Here is a 24,162-nt window from a genome sequence, read left to right on the forward strand (position 1 = left end):
ATGTATGTGTGTGTGTCTCCTTTCTTACTTATGCAGGCAGGGAGGAGCTTGTATCATACATCATCATACATTTAATATTTCTCAAATATTAAGTATTTTCAGAAATTCATCCTGGAGATGTGCCACTTTTTGTAGGCATTTCAAACAAAAGTATTTTCATTACCTGGGTACTAGATATTAATTAAAGCAGTCAGCTTCCTTCAGTTCTGCATGTGCAAAGGATTTCATAAATAACTTGTAAGGTTTAGAATAGCCATATAGAAGAAGAGGGTGGTGAGGCCCTGGCACAGGATGCCCAGAAAAGTTGTGGATGCCCTGTCCCTGGAAGTGTTCAAGGCAAGAATGGATTGGGCTCTGAGCAACCTGGTCTGGTAAAAAGTGTCCCTGCCCATGACAGGAGCATTAGGACAAGACAATCTTTAAGATCTTTAAGATCTTTTCCAACTCAAACCATTCCAGACATTTTTTATTTTTTTTTTTTTTTTAGTACAAATGATTTTTCCATGACCAGGAAAACCCCTTGCCTTTTAATGGTGTCAAAGTGAAGGTGTGTTTTCAGTGTCACTTAGTCCCAAACTAAGCCATTCCAAATATTTCCAGGTCTTTTCAGTGTTGCTTTTTACAGATTGTTGATGGGAGGCATGTGTGAGGAGCACTGGCCAAAGGAATCCCTCTGCTTTTAAACAGCACTTTGAAAAACTCAGTGTATCTTCAATGCTAATGTCAGCACATGAAAGAACAGCCTCACCTTTAAGAACAACTCTGCCAATCTTATGTGTTTTTGGAGCTGGAAAAGAGATTTTTGTCAAATTTTTTTCAATAGCAGCTTCATCTCCAGAAGTTTGCCACAGACACACAGCATCAAAGATGTGCAGGCAGTGAGTGACCCACTGAATTGGGCAGGTGTGGAAATCCAGGTGGGCTTGTGGTGCTGGGTGAAAGTACCACGTGGAGCATGATAGCAACACTTGCTAAATATAAAACATAGCATTGAGAAACCGTGGTAATAAATCTCTTATTCCAGTATACATTTGATTGGAGACAGTCCTGGGCTTGCTGGGAGATAGGATGGATTGTTGGATTGTCTCGTTGGTTTCTTCTTTCTTATGGATTTGATAAATCACTTGACACATAGTATTTGGTAATAAGTAAACTGTATTTCAAAGCCTGAAATGATGCCTAGGTGACATTTATAATTTGAAACCTCTTGTTACATAAGACTTGACATTCAGTGTTGTGTTCAGTGGTGTCTGTGTGCAACCTGAGGGGCAGAACAAATGACAATTCAACTTATTGCTTGCCATATACAGGGTGGGACTGGTTTTGCCCTGTGCAGATTCAAAATGAAGAGCTCCACTCAAAATACCTGTAGGCCTTTATTACAGATGGTGTGTTTTGTGGCTACCCATTTATTCTGGGACCTGTTTCCTGAGGGCTGTTCCCTGGAGCTTGCATCAAGCCCCTTGGGAATGGCTGCTGCTGGTTTTGGTGCCATTCCAAACCTCTACTGTACAGCAGAAGTCATTCTGCCTATTAAAAAAGGGCTTATAGCTAAATAAATAAAGTAAATAAAGGGATCAGTTAATGTGGTGGTGGGAGCCATGACCAGTGACCACTCCCTGCAGCCCAGGAGCTGCTGTGCTCATCTGACATCCCCAGAGCTCTCCAGGCTTTCCCAGCAGAGCCAGTGCAGAAACCCGTGCAGGATTCCCTTGTGATCATTGCTCCTGCTGTGGTTTCCCAAGGTGAACAAAACAATGATCCTGGTGTTAAAATGATAAACCAAGTCCAGTCCTAGCCCAGTCAGGATCTGCACAGAACAGGTTGTTCCCTGTGAGCTGGAACAACGCTGATAACATTTAGCAGGAATAGCAAATGCACATTAATATTTGCATTGTGATAACAGGAAGAGTCTATTTTGAGGTTTATAGTTGGTACTAATAATTCATCCTTGGCTTTGAGATCATTCTTGAAAGAGAGTGTCTGTTTCCTACAGGAACAGTCTTTCTTGTATGTCTCCCATTTTTCAAACAGAGAGCTTTTAGTCACTTTATTTTTACCAATTGAAATCCAGCAGTTTTATTGTACTAATATTTAGCCTGACAGGACTTTTTAGCACCAGATTTTTTTCCTTTGAAAATAGTGAGGGGCTTTTTGCTGTTTGTTTCTTCTTAATTCATATGCAATATTTAAGGAAAGCTTAATTAATCCCAGCATGCAGGGAGAGGGGAAGGAAACAGTGCTCAGCAATTGAGAATATATTTAGCTACATTTATACAGAAGTGATTGTATTACCTAAAAATCCCTTTTTCTTTATTTTTGGATGAGTTTGGGGGCTAGGAAGGGAAGGCAGGCATGGGCTCGGTAAAAGAGGTGGAGGGGGAAAAAATGCTTCCAGGGATCCAGAAAAGAGAAATATAATTAGCTGTCTCTGTGTAGAGCTGAAGCAGGTCCTGCTCTTGAAAGTCCTTGAGTCAGAGGTTAGACTTCAATTTTAGGAGGTTTGCAATGGCTGGAAAAGCTGTGGAAGTAGAATTCTGTTCTCAAGGTGTGAACATAGGAGCAGGCTGATCCTGGATAGGAAGGCCAGTTCTTGTTACTGTTTTTTATTAAAATATTTTTTTACTTCTGCTGCAAATTAACATCGGTTTGAACATTTTCTCTCTTAAGTATTGTTAAGTCTTCCTCATTAAAAAAACATTTCCTCAGTAATAATAGGTTCCATATGTAGATGTACTGTGTATGTAAAGTGATACATATTAATATAGCAATTGCCCATGAAAATGTGTTTTTTTGCTTTTCCACCATGTAATGACCCTTCCTGCTCCTGCCCCCAAACAAGCAGAACAACAAGAGGGCCTTTTGAACAGAAACATGCAGTTTTAAAGCATTTTCCAGATCCGATGTTTTCCGAGCTGGAGCGGAGCTGGCGGAGGAGGCCGGCAGAGATGGATCTCTGGCTGTTCCAGGAACAGCCTGACTGCAGAGCAGGGTCAGGCCCGGGGCTGGCTGTGCCTGACAGCGAGTGCTCCCAGGTGCTTCAGCAGGACCCTTCTCTGACAGCAGAGGCTCACTCAGCTGCTTCCAGCTGAGCCCTTGCTCAGTGCCTTGCTGAATGCCAGCACTTTCCAGTGCTCTGCACTTCATCTCAAAAACCTGTGGGTAAAGCGTTCCTTAAAAAGCAGGGAAACCCCCTTTTCATTTTTAGAGAGCTACAACAGTATCCCAACATCTGCCTGTAGAAACAACACCCAACCTCCATTTCATAAAATCATAGAGCTTTAAAAAGCCAAGTTACCTTGTGAAATCTCTATTTTTTTAATCTTTATGCATTTAACAAAAGGAATATTTCCATGTGTTCTAGTTAAGTGTTGGAACATGATGCAGTGGTCAGTTTGGCTGAGGAGATGTTCTCCAAGTATCCTGCAGCAGATGAGCTTGCCAGCTTCCGCAGGGAGAGGAGGTGGGGGAGAGCTACAAGCATTCTTCACTCCTGCCAGTTGTGAGTTAAAAGACTATCAGAACCATTTCCCAAAGCAACAGGGACACAGCAAATTTTTCTTCAACCCACAGGTTGATTGGAAATGAAAAAAAAAATTCAAATCCTGAATAAGAGTAAGTGGTAATCCTGAATAAGATTAAATGGTCTCATTACTTACATGGGAAAATGTAGATATTAATTTTACTTTTATAAATTTTGCTTCAGACTTCCTTCTGATAAAAAATTATTCAGAAACACTAAATTCAATTATTTCTTTAGTTCTGTATCAGTGACTTAACTTTTTACATTAGAAACAGAATTCAGAATGTTTCACCTTGGAAAGATTTTAAAAATTTCAATTCAAAATGACGTTTTCAAGATTTCCTTTCAATTTTGTTGCTAAATGGAATGGGTGAGGTTGAATTTGACCCTTTGTTTATTTGGCTTTGCATTAAATAATATATTCTGCCTGGGAAATATTCTACACTCTATTCAGCAGAATAGAATGCTTCTGCAATTCTGCTTTTGGATGCACTTACAATTAGAGGGAGTTGGTTTTATGAAACAGAGAATAAAAAAGAGTGGTTTTTCACATTTTGATAGATATACTCCAGCATCAACATCTATTTTCAGCCTCTTTTGCTGAAAGCAAGTTTATAATTCTTTTGCTAAGAAAACTGAGCAGCCTGGACTGATAATTTGCGGGCTGCACTTGTACATGGACCCAGGTGTTCATGTTCTTCTGTTTATATTGACTCCACAGTTGAAAGATAAGACTTTCTGTCTCAGGTGGAAATGGTGAAGTTGTAGGAAATAGGTTTCAGAAAAAGGAATATTTAGTTGATCTGTATCTCAGAACATATTCTGTTTGGAAAATGTATTTAAATGATTGTGTGATTATACATAGTTGTGGGCGACTAATCTAGTCTGTTGCTGCAGGTCATGGGAATAGTCATAAAAAGTATTTACTGTGGATGTGAACCCGGATGTTTGCTTTCCCGACATGTTTCCCATATGGTCTGTAAGTAAACAGTAAATCCGATAGAGAAGAGCTGAGGAAAGAGAGGAAGTGGGTATGTGGGGATTCTGCAGCATTAAAACCCTGCATGGTTTGAAGCCCTAGCTTGTTTTGTCTCTGAACAAAAAAAAAAAAAAAAAAGAAAAAAGAGCAAGTCTAAACAGAACAAAGATGCTCTTGAAGACCTAGGAACCCATGGAGATTCAGGCACTGACAAAAAACCATAATTTTTTTTATCAGAAAAGCCTTGGTAGAAGTGCAGAGTCGAGTGGCTACCTCTAGAAATGAGTTGCTATTTGCCCACCTACACTTACAGCTGTGGCAGAGCCTGGCATGCATCTGCAGACTGCAGCCTGCAAATTCTTTTCCTGAAGCCAAAAACTAGTTTTAGGGGATTGCTGGTTCCATTTTGACAACTCACCGTTCATGTCAGACTATCCCTGTCGGACATGTGATTCCCCCTTGGTCCTCTCTGCTTGCTTTGGGAAATCCAAACAGGGGAGGCAGGGATGTGTCAGATGGTCTCAGTGAATGTGGATGAAGGTCTGAAAGCACTGCAAAAATGCCTTTTTTATTGCAGCTGAAGAGCACATAAGAAGTTCTGAGTTGCAAACTCTGTACTCTGGATGTGTGAGTGGGAGGGTAGGAGTTGTGCCTGGCAGGAGAAAAACTGTTTTCACACTGCCATTTCAATATACATGAGAAGTTTCAATCTCTACTCATATATTTGCTCTGTGTTTATCTGTTTTACCTGATTTACCTTTAAAGCCATCCCAAGTCTCTGAATTGTTGTTTCTCCATACTTGTAGCCTAAGCAGGCGATCTTTTAGCCACCATGGCAATTCCTCTGTCACTGAAAGAGGCCATTTCATAGCTCTGGTATCTCAGGCTGGGAAATTTTCTCTTGGATACAGCTCACACAGGCTTTGCATGCCCTGCCATCCCTGTGATTTTCCTGATTTTTGTCTTCTTTCACAGACTGAAGTACAAGTTTTCAGTGGGAAATGATTGGGAGGTTAGAGAGAAGAAGTTGGCTCCAATCCAAAGGGTGGTGAGATATATTAGCACAGTGTGTAAGATAAAGCCAAATCTCTATTCTCTGTTACCTTGTGAGACTCCAGCCTAGGGCTAAATGCAGCCACAGATGAATGCTCTTGTACTTCTGAGGGCATGTCAGTGTGAGGAAGTTATCCTGGAATGAGATAGGCTGTGAATGTAAATGCAGTAGCTGCTCCAGCCTAACATCCTGTGGAGACAAGGCCTTGGTGAAGTGGCTAAAAGCAGTGGAATGACTCCAGTGGCAGCTGAGGATGCTGAGCCTCCACTGCATTCCCCCCACAGCAGCCAGCCCTGCAGGCAGAGGATGGGCTGGACACCATCTCCCAGGCCTTTTCTTTTCCAGTAGGAATACATGATCTAACCATCTTTGCAATGGCTGCTTTTCCTGTCATTGTGGAAATCAGATTTATTGCTCATGTTATCAACTGTCAGAATGAGGTGGATGAGGTGATGACCAGCAGTGCTACCATAGGTGAGCACAAAACATAGTTTAACACTTGCTGTCATGGGGAATATTTTATCTCTGCCTTCTCTTACTGTTTTTTGTCATTCCTACAGATTATCACTCTGGCTTTGATTGTCTCTGTGGGTATCTAGGGTCTCTTAGTGTGTGTTTGTAGTGCTGGAGAGATCGGTGTGTGCACACATTCTTCCTGTGGTACTCTGGGAGTTAAAACTCACCTTTTTTAATGCTTGAGAGGTTGCTACACACCAGTTTTTAGGCCTGTGTGGTGTGTTTCAGTTGTTACCTATTCTTTATGGTCTGCTGGAAATGAGTGTTTATTTTTAAAATGCCTTTTCCCAGATTAAATAGAGCATTAATTAGTGTGTGAGAGGAACAGGGTGCATTATTCCACCGCAGCTTTCCATGGCATTGAGAGCTCATTACCAGATGTAGAGATCATAAACACACATGGCTGCTGCATGTAAATCTCCTGCAGGAGAAATTACTGCTGATCTCTCCTGATTACATCATTTTGTCTTCCAGCTCATTAATACACTTTTGACCATGGAGACTATTTAGGTGCTAATAACTCACAAAGCAATATACAGGAAAGTATTAGCTTTCCATATTTGTTAAACATATTTCCATCTGGAATTCCTGTCCATGGTCTAGACTACTCTTTTTTTTTTTTTTTTTAATTTTGGAAGAGTAGTTGTGGAGTCAAAAACTTTCCTTCATAATTAGTGTTTGCTTCCACAAGGTCTATAGCAGGATATACAAATAGTCTTCCCAAAGCCACATGAAGATGATGATACAGAAATTAATCTGAAATTACTAGGCCAAAGTCTTTGCTGGCACAATCCCCAGGGGAGTTGTGCCAGCAGGTAAATTGGCTTAAGGATGAATAAACTTAATGAAATCTGGGAATCACTAATTTAGGACTTGATCCTGCCTGTTACTGAGGAATTGGATCCCACTGCAGTAACTCCCATGGCAATCCCTGGAATCAGTCCCTGCCATGCCAGGCACTGCAGTGGCTGCTGTAACCCCTCCACTGCTGATGGTCCATGAGGTTTGGGACATGAATGAGCGCTGACCTGAGGAAGGCAGCTCATCCCAGGTATCAGCAGAGCTTGCTAGGTGGTGACAAAGGAAATTCATGACAGAGCCAAGACTGTAATCCTACATTCAGTCCCTCTCAGGGATTGTCAGATGGCTGACTCCTGTTAGGAGTGACTTTTGCCTAACTCTACCTTGGCAGGTAATGTTTCACATAGTCTGGTGGAAAAGACCTCTCCCACATTTCTCATCTCTTTCCCAAACTCTCCAAGAGCACCAGCCACACACTGCCTGAGCAGCTGACCAGAGCAAAATCACCTGGCCGGGATGAGTAGCCTCGTACTAGAGATTCTTCCTATTTTCCTTTTACTGGAGACACCAATATATAAAAAATAGGTAGAAATATAAAGCACCAAAGGAATGTGACACACTGTCATTAATCTCAACTTCTTTCTCTGACCAGAGCATGAATTGTAGCATTTGTAATTTGATTGAATCCTGCATTAAAATCTGTCTCTACTTCTGATAGTGGATGTTACTGAATCCAAAGTTTTGCAGAGCCACCAAGTATCATCACCTTAAAGGCAAAAAAGGTCTTGTTTGTTCATGGTACTTGTCCTGCTCAATGACTTATAGTTTCCATTTAGCTTCCAATTATTAAAAGCAGATAAGGGGTTTGGAACATATTTAAGCATGTGCTTTACTTCAGTGGTGTTTGCTGACGTCAGAGGAACCCAAACCAGATGCCTGTGTGCTTTCAGGGATGCTTTCTTGAAACAAGGGGAGAGGAGCCTCTCCTTCCCTTGGCTCTCCTCTTTTCATGTGTGAGTAACACACTGTGCGCCTGGTTTTGTTTAAATCCAAGGACGGCAAACAACCACACTCTGTGAAAACTTCCTACTTCTTCCCATCCTTCTTTATGGTTTGTTTTTTTTTTTTTTTTTTTTCTTCTTGCTGTTGATATTTGGGAACCTGTGGAGACAAAGTGATGTGAAACTTGGAGGTCTGACAGAGGAATTTATTCTGGCAGTGGTTGTGTGAAGCCCTGTGGTGCCATGAAATCCCCCTCAGTTCCACTGCTTGCTTTGCTTTTTCAAACACAGCCATAGCTGGACTGGTGCTTCATTTGCAGGGGGTCTGTCAGAAGACAGGGAGATGGATGGGAGAATCTCCCAGCTCACAGGTTGGTTGAATTGCCTCTTTTAAGGTAATAACATTCCTGAAGTTTGTTCTAATATTTTATAGCTTTTGTGAAAGACATGGATACTTGTCACTAAATTACAAGGCTGTGAGCCCAGTAAACCTGTTGGTTCTGAATCAGGGGTGCTTGATGTTCAGATGAATTTGTATCCCATTAAATGGCAGTTGCAGTCATCATGTACTTCAACTCTACAATAAAAGAGTGTGTGTACAGACTCATCTTTTAAAAAGGGAAATAAATTTATAGGGATTTTGTTTGTGGGTTTATGTTTTGGGGTTTTTTTTAAACAGTGAAACATTCCGTGACAAGTTTGCAGCAGCTAAGCAAGATGTGTGTTGAATTCACATTCACATGTAAGTGTTCTGTGGCTGTCCCTGCTTTGCCAGCTGCTCACTTCACGTGGTGACAGACCAAACAATTGCTAAGTGACAGTGCTGAAAACAATTTTGCAGGTTTCTCAAGAAAGTATAAAGATGAGACTTCTCCACCATCCGAGCTTAAGGGCCATGTGCATCACATCTGAAATATTCTAGACTTTGTAAAGATGAGAACAGGAATATTTTGGAACTATGAGTGTACGCAGTTGGGGCACTGACAGCTGCATGTCACATCTTTTTCTCCCCACCAAAGTTTGCTTTATGTGAATAGGGTTAAGCTGACCCTAACCATGAACTCTAGTGCTGATCAGAGATTTCAAACACACCCTGCTGTGTGCAAAAATGTGAGTGTGAACTCATGTTGAAGCAGTATAGACTTGATTAGGATCTCATTTTAATCAAGAAATCATATTACAAAGTACATCTTCCCCAATAGTTCTAAGAAATGCCTTGTGGCAATTAAAGCAATTGCTTGCTCGTTAAATAATACCAGGAAGAAATCTAGCACATTTTACTGCTTTTTTCCCCTCCTAGATACATACACTGTGTTAAAGAGAAGGATCAGCAGTCCATCAATAGTACATAAATTCAGAAGTGCCTTGGTGGTTGATTTAATAATCCAAGTAGTGTGTACTAGCTAAAGGAGAACTGGGAAGTAGTATGCACACTCACTGCAAGGTTGTCAGGCAGTACTTAGTTATAAATCTTGCAAAACTGAAAAAAACTCACCCTGATAAGATTACCAAAACATGACAAATGGCAGCCATAAATAGATTTTTTACTTCCTGCTCATCTCTTCTTTCTTCTGCCCTTCGCACTCTGCTCCGGTGTAACAAAGCTGTCAGGGCTGTGCAGCTCCTCCAGGTGAGGGTCAGCTCTTGATATATTTTTGATCGTTGTGTGAAGTTCCCCTGTTAGTATGTGGTCCCCTTTTTAACCTCTTTGCAGATTCCCCCGATTATCCCAAATCACTTTCACATGGAGCTGAGGTTAAGCTTTATTTCTCTTGGCTCGTCCCTTCCGTAGCAGACACTTTGTCTTCACTTTGAAAGGACAAAGCGATGTTCAGCTGCCTGGGCCTGCGCCCAGCGTTTGATTTATACATTATTTAATTTCCTTTAGAAAATTGGAAGCAGAACTTTAGGAGTGGAAGTCAGTCCTTTTCATTTGTTTAAGGATCTTTTAGGGCTAATATAATCATCGATAGTAGATGTCAGCATGATTAGGGTGACTTAAGGTAAAGCAAAGAAAATAGAATACCAGGAGAAACTCTTTCGCAGAGGAGAGGGTGCCAAGATTTATAGCCATGCACAACATCTGTGGGTTATGAATTGGGGCATTAAAAAATGAAAACAGAAAATCACCAGGTTTTTTAGTGACACATTGAAAACACCTGCCTCCCCTGGCTGCAGGCTGGGGCAAGAAAGGCTCTTGCCCTTTGCGATACGTTTGCAGTCGATCCTTGGAGTGTGGGTCTCTCTGGAACTTAATTCAACCAAGGAACTAATTCTGCAGAAATTCCTCACTGAGTCCAGAGGTTTGCATTTGGGCTGACACTGCATTCACTCCTGCAATTAGGTCTGCACATGGCTCTAAGTGACCGCCAAGACAATTTGAAAATTTCTCATGCAGTGGAGTCAGGAAATTAAAAATTAACTCTGGAAAGGACATCATATAATATTTGGCAGTGTGGTTTGAGTGCCGTGTCCACTGAGGGGTAGAAAGTCCTGCTCTCACCAAAAAAAAAAACCAACCCCAATTGAAAAGTTGAAATATGCCTTCCATGGGATTTTGCATGATCCACAGCTGAGGGAAATATGGGAAGGGGAAAGGCCTGTGGCATGCATGTGCTTATGGATACAATATGACTTACTTGTGGCCTTTAATTTAGCAAAATAGCATTTAATGAAGCAGAGTGAGAGTCCCACATTGTTTCAGGCTCCCTGGTGCTACAGCTGCTGTTCCCAACATGGATATGTGAGGGGAGAAAGGGCTTCAGTGCTGCTGTGGTGCTATGCCCTTCCAAGTCTCAGAGTCATCCATTTGATCTGGAAGTCACTTGATAAATGGGAGGGGCACATTGCAGCACAAGAGAGGCTTTCTCAATCACAGCCCTTTGAGCTAAAACAAGCACCTTCACCACTCTGGGCTGCTGAGAAGTACCAGTTGTGTGGTGTCATGCAAAATAAAAGGAAGGAATGAAGTCCAGCTTCCCCATGACATTTCATGCATTTAAAACTTGCTCACCCCATAAAAAACAAATGATTGATATCAAAGAATCTTCCAGATAGCATGAAAAGTAATAAATATGATACTAAGTGGGAAATGTTAAGAACATCTGCTCTTTGCAGTACTGAATAATTACAAAGCTGAGAGAAAATAGCATCTGGTTTTTGGTTCAGTATGGAAAACTGTGCTTCTGTGGCAGCATCCTGGATGTGGTGTCCTCATTCTTTTGGTCACCTTTTATTGTTTTTGCAGAGGCATTAAGACTTTCTGTCTGTCCTACTATCTGTACATCTAGTGTGAAATGAGTAAATACAGTACACAGGGAAGTGGAAAGTTCGCACTTTCTCGTGCACACAGACAATTCCTGAGCAAATCAGAGCTCAGCTCTTGATAAGGATCTGGAAACAATACCAGTTGTAGATACCCACACAAGGCAGAAAGAGCAGCATCTGCTAAGGACAAAGTCAATGATACAATTAAGGTGTACTTTTTTTTCTATCTCACAGACTCCTGTCTACTTGGCACAAGCTGTTGGATGCTGTCATCCTTGGGGTCCTCTGTGCCATGCAAAGTGGGCTGCTGGGTGATTCCCGAGCCTGTTAGATAGGCTGGAATGGCTTCAGGGAGAGCAGTTGTGCTTTATTGTGTCATTGTATAACTTGGCCACACAAATCAGCACAGTAAAATATTTATGGAAGTTCAGGAGAAGGCATATGTGTGCTGCAGGCTCTAGCTAGCAAGAGGAGTGCACCCACAACACTGCAGGTAAGAGGAGCTGATGGTCTTTTCCTGTGTATTCACTCGGGCTCTGGTAGGCAAAGCAGCCCTACAGCAGGAGGCAAAAAACCTCATGGTGACTTCAGTTTGTGAGTGTCCCTCAAAGTGTGCCTCAGGATCATTTCAGGACTGTCCTGCCACTGCTTGCATGTTTCTTAGTGCCTTTTTGTGATCTTTCTGCTGTGGTCCTTAGTTGTGTTACAGTTTCTGAGCTCACTCTTGTGACATCCTCCTTTGGGCTTCATCCTCTCCTTCCTTAAACACTACTAAGCATAAATTTCCTACTTTTCTGGCCTTAAATTGTTTGAGTATCATGCTAGACTGCAACTTCTAAGTTAAAATGCTGTTAATATTAAAAAGCAAAGCTGCATACAACATGGAGGAAGGGGAAGGGACACTCCTCTGCTTCCCCCGTGCATATTTGCAGAGATGCTGAGGGTAAATTTTGAATGTGAAGCATCTTTATGAAGAGAAATTCAAGTGACCTGTTTTCTAAATCTTCATAGTATTGGAAATTTGCATTACGTTGTCTTGCCTAGACAAGGAAGGAGGGGGGAAAAAACCCAAGAGACCAATGGAGGTTTTTGCAATAACATGGCACAAGTGTAGAAGGAGTTTACAGTTATGAAAGAGAAGAATTTGTTAAATTAGATCTATTATCCATGGTGTAAGCAGATCTGGATGACTTTCAGACATTATGTGGATTCAGTTTCCTCAACTGGAGGAGGGAACCCAAATTTCGAATTGTAACATTAACAATGCAAAAGCAGACACCTTAATTGACTTTCTGTTCCATTAAAATATAACCCTTCATCAGTCCTTAACTCAAGGTAATTGTTGGTACCTCACTTTTCTTGTTCCATATATTTGCATCATTCATGGTTTCTTTTCTTGCTGCAATTGCTTCATTTCTTTTCTTGCACAAGCAAACCCTGCATTAGAACTTGAGTAAGTTCTTTTCCAGCATTTTTTGCTTCCTCCTTTAGGAGTAATAACCATACACAAAGGCATTTTGCTGGGGCTTAATGGCATTGCTTTCTAGGTCTGCCTGTCCTCCCAGCCACACTCTGCCTCCCTGGAATACAGGCATGCAGTAGTCCTCCTCCCTTATTTTCCTGGGAAACACGAGCAGCTGGTGCCATGGGAAGCTCCAAGAAGTAAACTTAGAAACAGCTTGAAATTCCTTTAGCTTTCTGCTGGGGAAATAGATACTCCACAGGAAACATGTCACACCTTCCAGGAACTGAGAACCCAATAAATAAAGGCTAGAGAGCTTCCATTGAAGGCATTATGTGTGTTCTCCCCTAATGTCTTTTCTCACCTCAGCCCAGGATGTGAATGCACGTGTCACCAAGAAAGTATAACCCTTACTATTGCAGCATTTGTGTGCTTTCTGTCCAAATTGACAGAAAAACTAAGTTTCTAGGAAATTTGTCATTATTTTTAAATGAGTGAGTTTGCTTTTACTGTATTGTATTATGATAGCTCATATGTAGGTAACTACAGTTGCTATTTTTAACCTGCTGTGTAAGGTCCAAATCAGGACAATATTTGCCATGGCTCCAAAGACAGGGTGAAAGGCAGAGTTTAAATGAACCCATGAAAAAAGTATTTTTTTTTTGCTTTCCTTCTTTGCTAGTTGGATTCAAAAGTTTGGGGTTGTAGCAACCTTTAAATGGTGATATAATGTAATAGAAATGTGGCTGGAGCTGAAAGGAGATGAAAGACAGTTTTAGACTGGCTGTGTTCTATTGACCAAAAAAATAATATTTTTAGGGAAGGGAGAGCACTTCTTCCAGTTCTTTTTGCAGAGTTGCTTTTGTTTGCTTTGTTTTGATAGGAGTCTGAGGCCTCTGCTCAGGTTAAACTTGAGAAAGGAAAGAATTATCTTCCAGTGCAAGAAATAGGGAATATGCTGAGTATTTCACCCAGCCTTGTAAGTGCCTCGAAATCTGAAAAGCAAGCAAGCAAACGCAGCAACCGCTTAACACCTCCACCCTGATAGGTTTCATAGGTGGGAGCTGCCAAATCTGTTTTATACAGTTTTTTTTTCCCTAGGGAGAAACTCATGACAGCCACAGCTAATGATGAAGTCTTCTAGTTTTAAATTTTTAGTTGCATAATCCAATCTCTCTTGCTGGCGGCATTCGGCAGAATACCCTTGGCTCTGTGTCCAGGCCCTCTGCAGCACCAGCAGACTGTGAGTGAGAACACAGAATTCTCTTAATTACTTTTAATTAAAATGAGTGCGTGCACACACACACACACACAGAAAGACTCTGTTTTTCTAGTGGCTTGGCTTCCTTTTCCTCATTGAAGGGAAGAAGTTAAACTTTCCCATTAAATGTTTATATAAAAATGAAATAATTCTGAGGTTAACCAGAAATGCAGCTTAATCTTGTATAGAAACACGCATGTGATTTTTTTTTGGGGGGGGGGTGCTTGCTTTTTTGGGGGTTTTTTTTTAGTTGCACAAATATAGCTGAAACTTGAAGTTGGCAGAGAGTGCTGTTTAAAAATATTTAGTCCCAGCATGTAAAAACTCGTTTTGTTACGGAATTCCTTTGTGAGAGGTGTAGCTATGCCATGTCTCTGCCAAAGTGATGGGAGCCATATCGGCAGAGCGCCTCTTGGAAAATAGCTGCGTTTTGGGCTTGTAGTTACAAAATTGAAATTGGAATTTACATGTTTTATACATTGCTTGGAAGGATATCACATCTAGTAATATTTTTTAAGAGAGTGGAAGGAAGAAAAAAAGAAAGCTTGCAGATGGAGCCGAGGCTTTGCTCTGTTAGAACATGTCAGGATGAGCAGAGGTATGTGTGATGACACTTAGCATGTACCACTGAGAGCTCCACTTTATTCCCCTTAGCTGTCATCATGTGCTGGAGTTATGATACATACACCTAATTTTGGCTACATACCTCATCCTTCCCTTCCCTGGGCGTGTGTGATCTTTATAGAATAGCAGGAGCTACTGACACATGTGATGCTGTCTGCTGCCCGGGCACAGCCCCTGCTCAGTTTCTGGTACTGGAAGAGCAATTAAAGGCAGCATTTTGGGGTCACTCTGCCTCATTAATTGTTGCTATGATTGTCTCACATGTGCAGCTGGCCATTTGTCTGGCTCAGCTCTTGGTTCACTGTCAACTGATTCTGAAGCCTGGCTGAGACGAGGAGAGAGCAGGAGGACTTGGTCTTTGCTGTGGCCACCATGGAAAGGGTGAACCTTTCATGGGAACCCCCCTCCTGGTCAAATCAGATGTATTCAGGCAGCAGGACAGCTTTGTGTCCCCATGCAGCAACCTCAGGTAAGCTGTAGACACCCATACACGTGATCACCTGTACGTTAAGCCACAAAATTACACAAATAAGCAAATGGTACATTAAGTTGTGCAGACTGCTCTGAACTAAGGTCACTTACAGACGTTAAAGGAGCTGGTTTTATTCAATTACATGTGCTTAACAATTTCTCATTAAAGGAATCAGGAATACAGAGATCATTTGCTCTCAGAGACACAGGATACACATAATCATGGGTTAATGGTTTGGGATGGAAAGGACTTTAAAGATAATCTCATTCCACCCCCTTGCCATGGCCAGGGACACTTTCCACTAGACCAAGTTGCTCAAAAAGTAATAGCTGTCCTTTACATTTAAAAATTGCAAAGATGCTGCCTCATCAGTACAGACCTGTTTTAAAGTAGGCAGTCTAATGCCTGCTCATAATGAATGTCTCTTTAATAAACAAGGGAGAAAGAAGTCTATATTTTTATGAAAAATAATATCTAATTGTAGACTGTCATTGCTGAGGGTAGGAACTCATCCACTCCAATGCAGTGTTCCTAAATACAAAACTGTAGAGATGTAAGTGCTTTAAGTTGAGGAAAGATAACAACAGTTTACAACATAGATGCTTAGAGATCAAAGATGCCTCTGTCTCACTGAGGCTCTTGTGCAGCCTGTGAGGGCCTTTCAATCTTCAGCTGGGAAAATTTTAGGGAGCAACATTCATCTATCTTAAGCACATCCACTCCATAGGTCCCATAGTTCAGTACCTGAGTCTGAGGAGTGAATGGATACTGTCTGAAAAGCATGATGCTAATACACTTCATCGTTTTCTGGTTAGAACAGATTATTCACCCTTTGCAAAATGCCCAGATGTATAACTGTATAATTTTGTGGATACCCATCCATGGAAGTGTTCAAAGCCAAGTTCTGAGCAGCCTGGTTTAGTGGAAGGTTCCCTGCCCATGGCAGAGGGGTTAGAACTAGGAAATCTTTAAGGTCCCTTCAGCCCAAACCATTATTTGATTCTGTGATCCATCCCATTTAAATCTACACAGATCACAGAACTGAGCAGAATGAGGAGGTGCACATACAGGGTCATTCTTTGTCTTTCAAAGATTGGTCAAAATTTATCACAAGGTGTTAGTTCCATAGTATTGGAAACTTTTTCCTCTATACAGAACAAGATTTTTAGCAATCTGTAACAATTTCTCTGAGCGGTCAAGAGAAAAAAGCTGTTTTCTTGTCTTGCCTTGGTTTATACATAAAACAGGGGAAGGTGAAACACAAGAGAAGTACTACATTTAAGCCTTTTTGAAACGCATCAAAAACCTCTCAGCAGCTAAGACCTCTCAGTTTATTCCATTTTAAAGAAAAAATTATACTTGTGTCATCTTAAAATAGCATTTTCATCTAGGGCGGATTTCTGTGGCAGCTCCTGGAGCATAACTCATCCCACTTGCTGTGCTCCCCACTCCTCCCATGCCTACTTGTCGAATCCCCCCCTGAGCCCATCTCAATACCCCAGCAGCAAGCTAAGGCTCTTTTTATTTTATTTCTGGATTAGTTTTCTGATGGTCTGCTGCATTGAATCGGTGAATGAAAGGGCCAGCTTAGCACCGGAGCCAGCACAAGAGCAGGGCGGGAGCCCGCAGCCGGCAGCGGGTGGGGCCTGCACAAAGGAGAGGGGGAAAGCGGGGCCGTGGCGTCCCACACTGAGCAGGGGTGACCTGCTGGGGGTGGCACAAACCTCGAGGTATTTTTACATCTCTGCCCAGCACTGCTATGAGCCCCCCACAAATCCCTTGTGGGAAGTTGTGCGCTGCTGGAGCCGCGTTGAATTATTTATGTGGATTTTAAGAGTACAGTCAGCAACCTCTCCCATCTCCTCTCTGCCTACAGAGCAACTTCTCGCTTTGGAAAGGCATCCATGCCCACCTTTTTCCTTAGTCCCAGGTGGGTCCTGAGAGCTTTCCAGCTATCCCTGTTTAGTGGGGATAAGTCTTTCCCTCTCACAAGGCAGCTCCTGGCACAGGAGTAGGGCAGGAATTCGCCCGAGTGAGACACAGATGTCGAGACCCGGGGGTTATTCATGTCTTTTTCAAATGCCGTGTGTGAAGCTTTTATCCCTCCCTGGCTGAGCGGGAAAGGCGAATCCCCAGACCTGGTCCCGGCTCCCTTTGAGGTGCCCGGCGGGCGCTCAGCCTCGCAGGTACTGCTCCGCCAGGAAGAGCCCCAATTTGTGCTATTCACAACCCGCGGGGCACTATTCTTGTTTCCAGGCTCCTAATCCCTCTCTCACACACAATCCCTTACAACTTTAACTGGCGGGGTGGAGGAGCGAGTGAAAAAGGAAAATGAAACACAATGTAGAGCCAGGCAGTGGCTGCCAGTTACGGCACACACAATCGACACCAGCTGCAGCCCAATTAAACCCGACATTCACAGGTGTTCCCAGCACACTCGGCCCTAACAAAACCACTTTCTTGAAAATACCTACGGCTTTAACACAGAAGAGCTTTTTTTTTTTTTTTTTTTTTTTTTTTTTTTTAAGGTTCTTTAAAGCTATTTAGAGCACTTTAAATACAAAGAAGCTGAAAAGGACTTCGAGTCGGCTGGAAAGAGTTGGTGCTTAATCTTAATGCCAGAATGGGGGAGAATTGGCCCAGCTGAAGCAGCCAGTGTAACCTTTGGTTTCAGGGGAAAGATGGGTCGGGCTCAATGCTGGTTATGCAGGGAACAGTAACTGGCACCGGGCATTTTATTGTTGCTTGGAGTGGAATGGGGCAGGAGAGAACGACTAGGTGTAAATCCTTTTCTGCTGGGGGGTTCATCGTTGTTTGTAGCATAGCTCTGGGCTGGTATGTGGCTTTGATTCTTACTGATCTCTGTGTGTGTGGCTCAGACAGCAATTTTTAATTCTCCTTTCCTCCCAGGAAAGCTTGATTCTGGTGCCTTTTTCACTTTGAAGCAGAATTCTAAATGAATTTATTTTCTGATCTTAAAGATCATTCCTGAGATTATAAATCAGTCCTTCAAGAAAGCACTGCACTGGGTTTTTATACATGAATTCAAAAGTATTCTCATGGTAAGAGATGACTGTAGACAGCAGATGAACACATTGGTCAGTAAATTGCTCTGACTCCATTTGAAATGAGAATTTTCTTTGGTGAACTTCCTTTGATAATGATACTAATAATAACCAAAGTAGGGGATACTCTGGTACTCTTAGATTCAGCAGCTTTTTACCCCACCTGACTGCCTCTTTACTGCTGCAGTAGCACCCATGCAGTTACAGTAGGTACAGCTTGATTACCTGGTGTGTTGCTGTTTAATCACTGCTGTCTTTGACAATTGCTTGATGCCTTCATTACTGCCTACAGTGGGTGCTGAAAGCCACTCTGGATTCAGATGCAGTCACAAAATATCTATTTTGTCCCTCCACACAGTGAGATGTATTTTTGCCTTTGGAACAGGACTAGGATGTTATTCCTGTTCCTCACAGCACACAGAGATCCAAAAGACTGAACTTTTATTTATCCTTTTTTTGTGTTCTGAAAAGGTAAAAATTAAGATCCCTTAGTATTTTTATTTGAAACTCATTAAGAATTGCCTTGCAGGTAGGTAATGCTGGTTCTTAGCATTCATTTATCGAGGTAGGCAGATGCTGTTCATCCTACTAAATGCAATGGAGAAAAAATAATATCACCCAAGCTTCAAATTCACAAATAATTTGGCCTAAATTAGGTACTGTCACTTGGGAAGAGATGCTGGAGGCAGCGTGGATAATGTTCTGAGAAAAATGCTCTCAGCACAAATACAATGATGAGAAAGGAACTGCAAGCAGCCCAGGGACAGAGCTGTGGCCTGGTACAGCCGCCTCTGTGCCCTGCACAGCTTCAGGCACTCAGCAGTGAGAGCTCAAGGCAGAACTGGCCAAGGCAGCAATGGCAGGTGGGAGGAAGAATGGACAGGTTGGGCAGGAGCAAGGTCTGAGTCACTGAGGACTCTTCAGCTTGCAAAGACTTGACTGGGAGGGAAGGAGATAAAGCTCTGTAAAATCATCGATGGTGCAGGGAAGAGCAGATGAATCACCATTCTCATAACACAGGGAATAGGAGGACTTGCTGAAATTGCCAGGTTTAATACAAACAAAAGTGCTTTATTATATAAGGATGATTGGACTGTGGCACTTGATACAGGGTGATCTTGTAGAGGCCAAAAGAAGAAGTGATTTAAGAAAGTCACAGGGGAAGTTCATTGGGAATGGACCTATTGCAGGGTTTTAAAGTTGGTGGTGTGGATGCAGCTTCTGGGTTTGGAGTGCTGCTAAGCCTGGAAAAAAATCCATGTCTTACTGCAAAGGGTCTCCTTCCTCTGCTGTCAGTTACAGCCTCTTCTGTGGCCTTCCTTTTTTTCCTCAATCCACAGAAATGACATTTAAAAGCACTTCTGTTGCTCCATCTGGTAAGAAATGTCCTAATGTGGCTGTGACAAGGAGTGTCCATGACAGACCAGTGACCTTAGGCCAATAAGGTCTGAATTCAGCAGATGAATTCACCCTCCTCTCACTGTGGCTACACCACTACTTGTGTTTGCTTTCCATGAGTGATTGAGCTTTATCAGCTAGTGAGAATGCTTGTGAGGACTTTTATTTTTTTAAAGTTTGCATACTGAACAAAGCAAAATAATCAAACTTGCCGTGTTGAATCTCTTACCTCAGAAACCTGATCCCCTGGGTTAGCCAAGGAATGGAAACAAGTCCATGTGACTCTGTGACCAGACACGAGGGCCTGCATTTTCAACACTGTGCCCCAACACCTGCTGTTTATTATTCAATAATATAGAAAATATTTAGTCCACAAAAATTCTGAATGCAGCCAGGAAAAGGGAGAACAATAATTTATGCCCTAAATGTATGCCTTCCCTTGTCCCTTAAAAGCAGCTGAAATGCTTTTAAGAAGCCAAAAATAATGAGTTTTCTGGTGCTTCCTCATGTCTAGTGATTTTAAGTTATCACAGAACTTATGGTTCAGTATTTAAGAATGAAATTAAAACAAAAAAAAAAAATCATTTGGAGGTGAGTTGCCATCACTCACCTCCAAAGGAGGATAGTGTTGGCAGAGCACAGAGAACAGGTGAAAGCTTCATCAGAGCTATCAGCCTGTGGGTGAATTCCTCCTGAGTGTATCGGTGTACAAATGAAACAGGAAGAAATAGGATTGGCAGTGGTGTTCCTTCAGTTTTGGATGTGACAGCTTGACAGTGTCTCCTTCAGCTTCTCCTTCACTAAACCAAGTGAACACCTTGACAGTGTCACCCTGCTTCAGCATTTCATGCTGTGGATAGGTGATGGTGTCTGTGAGAAGAACAGGGCAGTCAAATCCTGCTGGACTGCATTTGGGGATTTTTTAATAATGCCTGTGAAAACTTCCAGAGAGTGTCTTCATTTTGTGGCCTTACTGGAGTATTTATCAAGGGGAAATGGACCCCTTTTTCAACACGGGTTCTGAGTCCAGAATGCTTGGGATCTGTTTGTCCATCACCAGTCTTCTCCCTTGTGAAAGAATTCTGGGGTCAGTGGTAGGCAGGGAGTGCAAGGGGTGTTTGATCTGGTGCAGGTTTTTTTCTTTAAGTAGCTTAATATTCCTGTTCGAGATGGGGACGCAGTCACAATGTCTGCTTAGAGAAAAACTTGTACAGAAAGACCAGGGCCTCTCTGTTAACTTTCTGGGTGATGTATTACTGATCTCCACAAGAAGCTGGTGCACTAAATCTCAGCTGCACTTCCACATTCAGCTGTCTCTGAAGTCCTGAAAAGCATTAAAATGCGGAACAGCAGTGTTTAGCTTTGGTGCTCATTAGAGCAGCACAGAACTAATAGTAATATTGTTGTAACTTGACAAAGCCATCTAAATCCATGCATGTTTTCTTGTGAAAGCTTCCTAAACATGCTGCTAAATCCCCTAAAAAGCTACTAAACGGCTTTGGCAACCATTAGCAGAGCATAAGCGAGGGAACTCCTTTCAGTAAGTGAACAAACAGAGAAAATATGCTGAATAGCCGGACAAATGTGTTTCAGTTGGCTCTTTCATTTACAGATATAAGGGAACAGTCAATATCAATCACTGTTTTCCCTGTTGCACTGGAAATCACAATATCTCTTTTCATTCCACAAGCTCCTTTCACCACAGTAATGTGTCTTTAGAGTGACACTGGCATCAGTCTGTTTCCGCTGTCTGAAGTCCAGAGAGCTTAAAAACACATTGCAGGGTATGAGACCTTAACCTTCCTCCCCTTCCACACACCCCTCTCCTCCTAGCCTCCTTTTGGAATTAATTGTTTTTATTTCTTTCCCAGTGCAAGGCTGGGAAAGAAAAGTGCCCGCAGGGGCTGGGAATATCTGCTCTTGCACTTTGGGGATGGAAAAATGTATCGCCAGTGGTTGGGATTTGAATTTATCAGGTGTTGTGGGGAGTTCAACACAAGGTAATATGATTAGCAAGTTAATTTGCAGCATGCTGTAATGTGAAATTTAATGTACTGTGGTTTAAAGTTCGAGCTACATCCTGTTTTTTGGATGTTCTAATCGCCCACAACTTCATATATTTTAAAAAAATTAAAAAGTTGGGAAAACTCTACTTGTGATTATTCGGCATTTGGAGTGATTTGATGTTCTTGGGTTCGCTTTTTTCAAATAATGTTGATAATAATGATGATGATGATGATGATGATGATGATGATAATAATAATAATAATAATAATAATAATAATAATAATAATAATAATAATAATGCTGTGTGGTTGTTTTTTTGTTGTTTCTTTGCAGATAACAGCAGTGTGCAGGGAAGCAGCCCTCCTAGCTCTTCAGGAAGACATCCATGCCAAATCTATCGCTGGCCGGCACTTCCAGAGCGCACTGACAGTCATGAGCCCGAGGATTCCCGACTCGTTAATCCAGTTTTATGCAGATTACCAGCAGCAAAGTGGACTGCACGCGCTCTGAAAGGCAAATTAATACATTCCCCATTCACTGTGTGAATGGCACATTTCCTTTGTGAAGCTGTCAGAAGCCAAAGAGTTTTGTACTGTGAGTAAGTGGAGTGTCTGGAGTTAACTGAGTGTGGAATTGCTGTAATAAAAGTTCCTGTGGAAGTTTTGCGTGTCATAGGCTTTGTCCTAAACTTTAGATGTTACCATAACCTGCCTTTTAGGGGTAGTCAGATTTCTGGTTTAAGTCAGTTTATCCGTGTATCAAAAAAACCCAAAAGATCAAATTCTGAAATTTGGTGGATTTGTGGCCCTAAAGAGAGAAGCGACAAATGCTGTTATTGTCTTGATTTGTTCCTACCTCAACCACAGTTGATCCCAGTGAGAGGCCTCATTACAAAAAATGCTTACAATTATTGTGAATTTTTTGACTTATGATCTCCAGCAAAGCTGCCAAACAGGCTTTCTGAGATAAAGCCAAGGCATCCTGATTGATTACAGCCAAACATTTATCTTTAGTCTTCAGCAGCTCCTTTTTAGACATGCTGGCAGGTAGGCACCTTGGAAAATTGTCCAGCCCTTCACTGGCGTGAACTCACTGCCAGGTGTCAGCAAAAGATTCTTGTTGTTCATGTTTGTTTCCATCAAAATAAATAGGAATGTTGATAAAGTAGTTGGCTGCTTAAAATCCATAGTGAACCCTAATTAATGAATGAGAAAACCTCCTTGCAAGAACTGTTATAAATGACCACAAAATACTTCAGGGACAGATAAAATCTCCTCAGGTTGTTTCTTTGTTATATCGTCTGTTGAAACGATGACAGGTCCTTGTGGGCTTTCTGCTCTTGCACTCAGGATGAAATGCAGTTAAGCAAACTAATATTCAGGTTTTTTCCCCACAACAGAAAGGCTGAGCTTTTCTAGTCCAGACATAAACAGTTGAGGGAAAGATAAACCAAAACCAACACAAACTTCAACAGAAAGGTAATTTCTTCACCTTGATTATGGTTTTTCTCTCTTTACTTAGTTCTGCACTGTACACATTTTGTAGCTTTTAAACAGAAATCTACTATTTTTAAATGATAGCTTTTTTTATTACTCTCATTCTAACCTATTGTTGCTGTAATTTGCATTTAATTTTATTATTGCTGTAAAGGATTAGAGGATGAGGAAAAGGGGGTCTTTTACTTAGTTCAGCTGATGTGTATGAGGTTTTTTCTTTTTTTCATTGTTTGACTCTTTAGTATTCCAACAGACAAAGGGAATTAAGAAAATTATAAACTGGAAGAGTTGCCTTGGGGATCAAGACTGCATCTGAAACTACTTTATCCTTCTTTTCTGAATTCAGCATACTCCAGCTCGGAGCTCAGGATGTGAACCATTCATCATAACCATGAAATTTTTGAGGTTTCCAGAAATTAAATGCCATACCTTTATCCCCTGGCACTTCACTCCAGTGTGTGCTCTTGAAAGGAGGAAAGAGAGACTGCAATTTTCACTGCCAATAATGAATTCTGTGTGTGATTTTGTAGCCTAAAAATAACACTACGTGCTGCTCCAGATGAGTGTTAAAACTAGCTGGCCATTCCTTGGGAAGTGCTGAGTTTATTGGGAACATGCACCAAGGAGTGAATGTGAACTGAGAAACTACAAGAGAGGCAGGTGGGAGCTGGCTGCCCTGTCCCTTTGTGGAACCCTGCTGCCATCAGAGGGAAATTTTGCACACTAGGAGAGAATGCTGGCTTGTGTCTGCTGTTTGTACCTCGGGAAAAATCCCATCCCTGCAAACATTTATCCTTGTACCTGTATGGTGCCACATTTATCCACAGGGCACCAAATCTCTGGATACACACCAATATGCTTGAAGTGATTTTAAGTGTTGGAAGCTCCTCTTTTTATTCTTGGGTATGTGGCATTTGATTTTTTTAAAAAGTAAGAAATTATAAAAAAATAAGCAATGACCAATTTGTGAAGTCCCCAGGAGGTGTCTGTTGCTTCCAGAAAATTCTGTTTGAAAAACTTTGCTGGTATGATGATTCCCTGTCTCTTTCCTAAAGAAAGATCACTGCTGCTGTGGATGAGCAAATTGAAACGTGGGTATGAGAATTCTGGAAAATGACCAAAAATTTGGTTTTGATCAAAACACAGGGGCAGTGTAGCCCTTTGATAATGCAGCTTGCTGAGAGCTCTTGCACCCTGAGCCTCTTGTTGGAACTTACTGATGATGGCACTGTAGGA

At 41.8% G+C, this 24,162-nt stretch overlaps 1 protein-coding gene across 1 annotated transcript in view; it reads left to right on the forward strand.

Moving 5' to 3' along the window:
• The window catches only part of AFG2A (AFG2 AAA ATPase homolog A), a 161,500-nt gene extending 139,417 nt beyond the window's left edge, over window positions 1-22,083 (forward strand). Inside the window, 1 exon segment of the mRNA XM_058024321.1 lies at window positions 21,764-22,083. Within this exon segment, the coding sequence (XP_057880304.1) occupies window positions 21,764-21,940 (177 nt within the window). The 3' untranslated portion in view covers window positions 21,941-22,083.
• Window positions 22,084-24,162: the final 2,079 nt, after the last annotated feature.

This window comes from Melospiza georgiana, chromosome 5, assembly GCF_028018845.1.
Source record: "Melospiza georgiana isolate bMelGeo1 chromosome 5, bMelGeo1.pri, whole genome shotgun sequence".
NCBI lineage: Eukaryota > Metazoa > Chordata > Aves > Passeriformes > Passerellidae > Melospiza > Melospiza georgiana.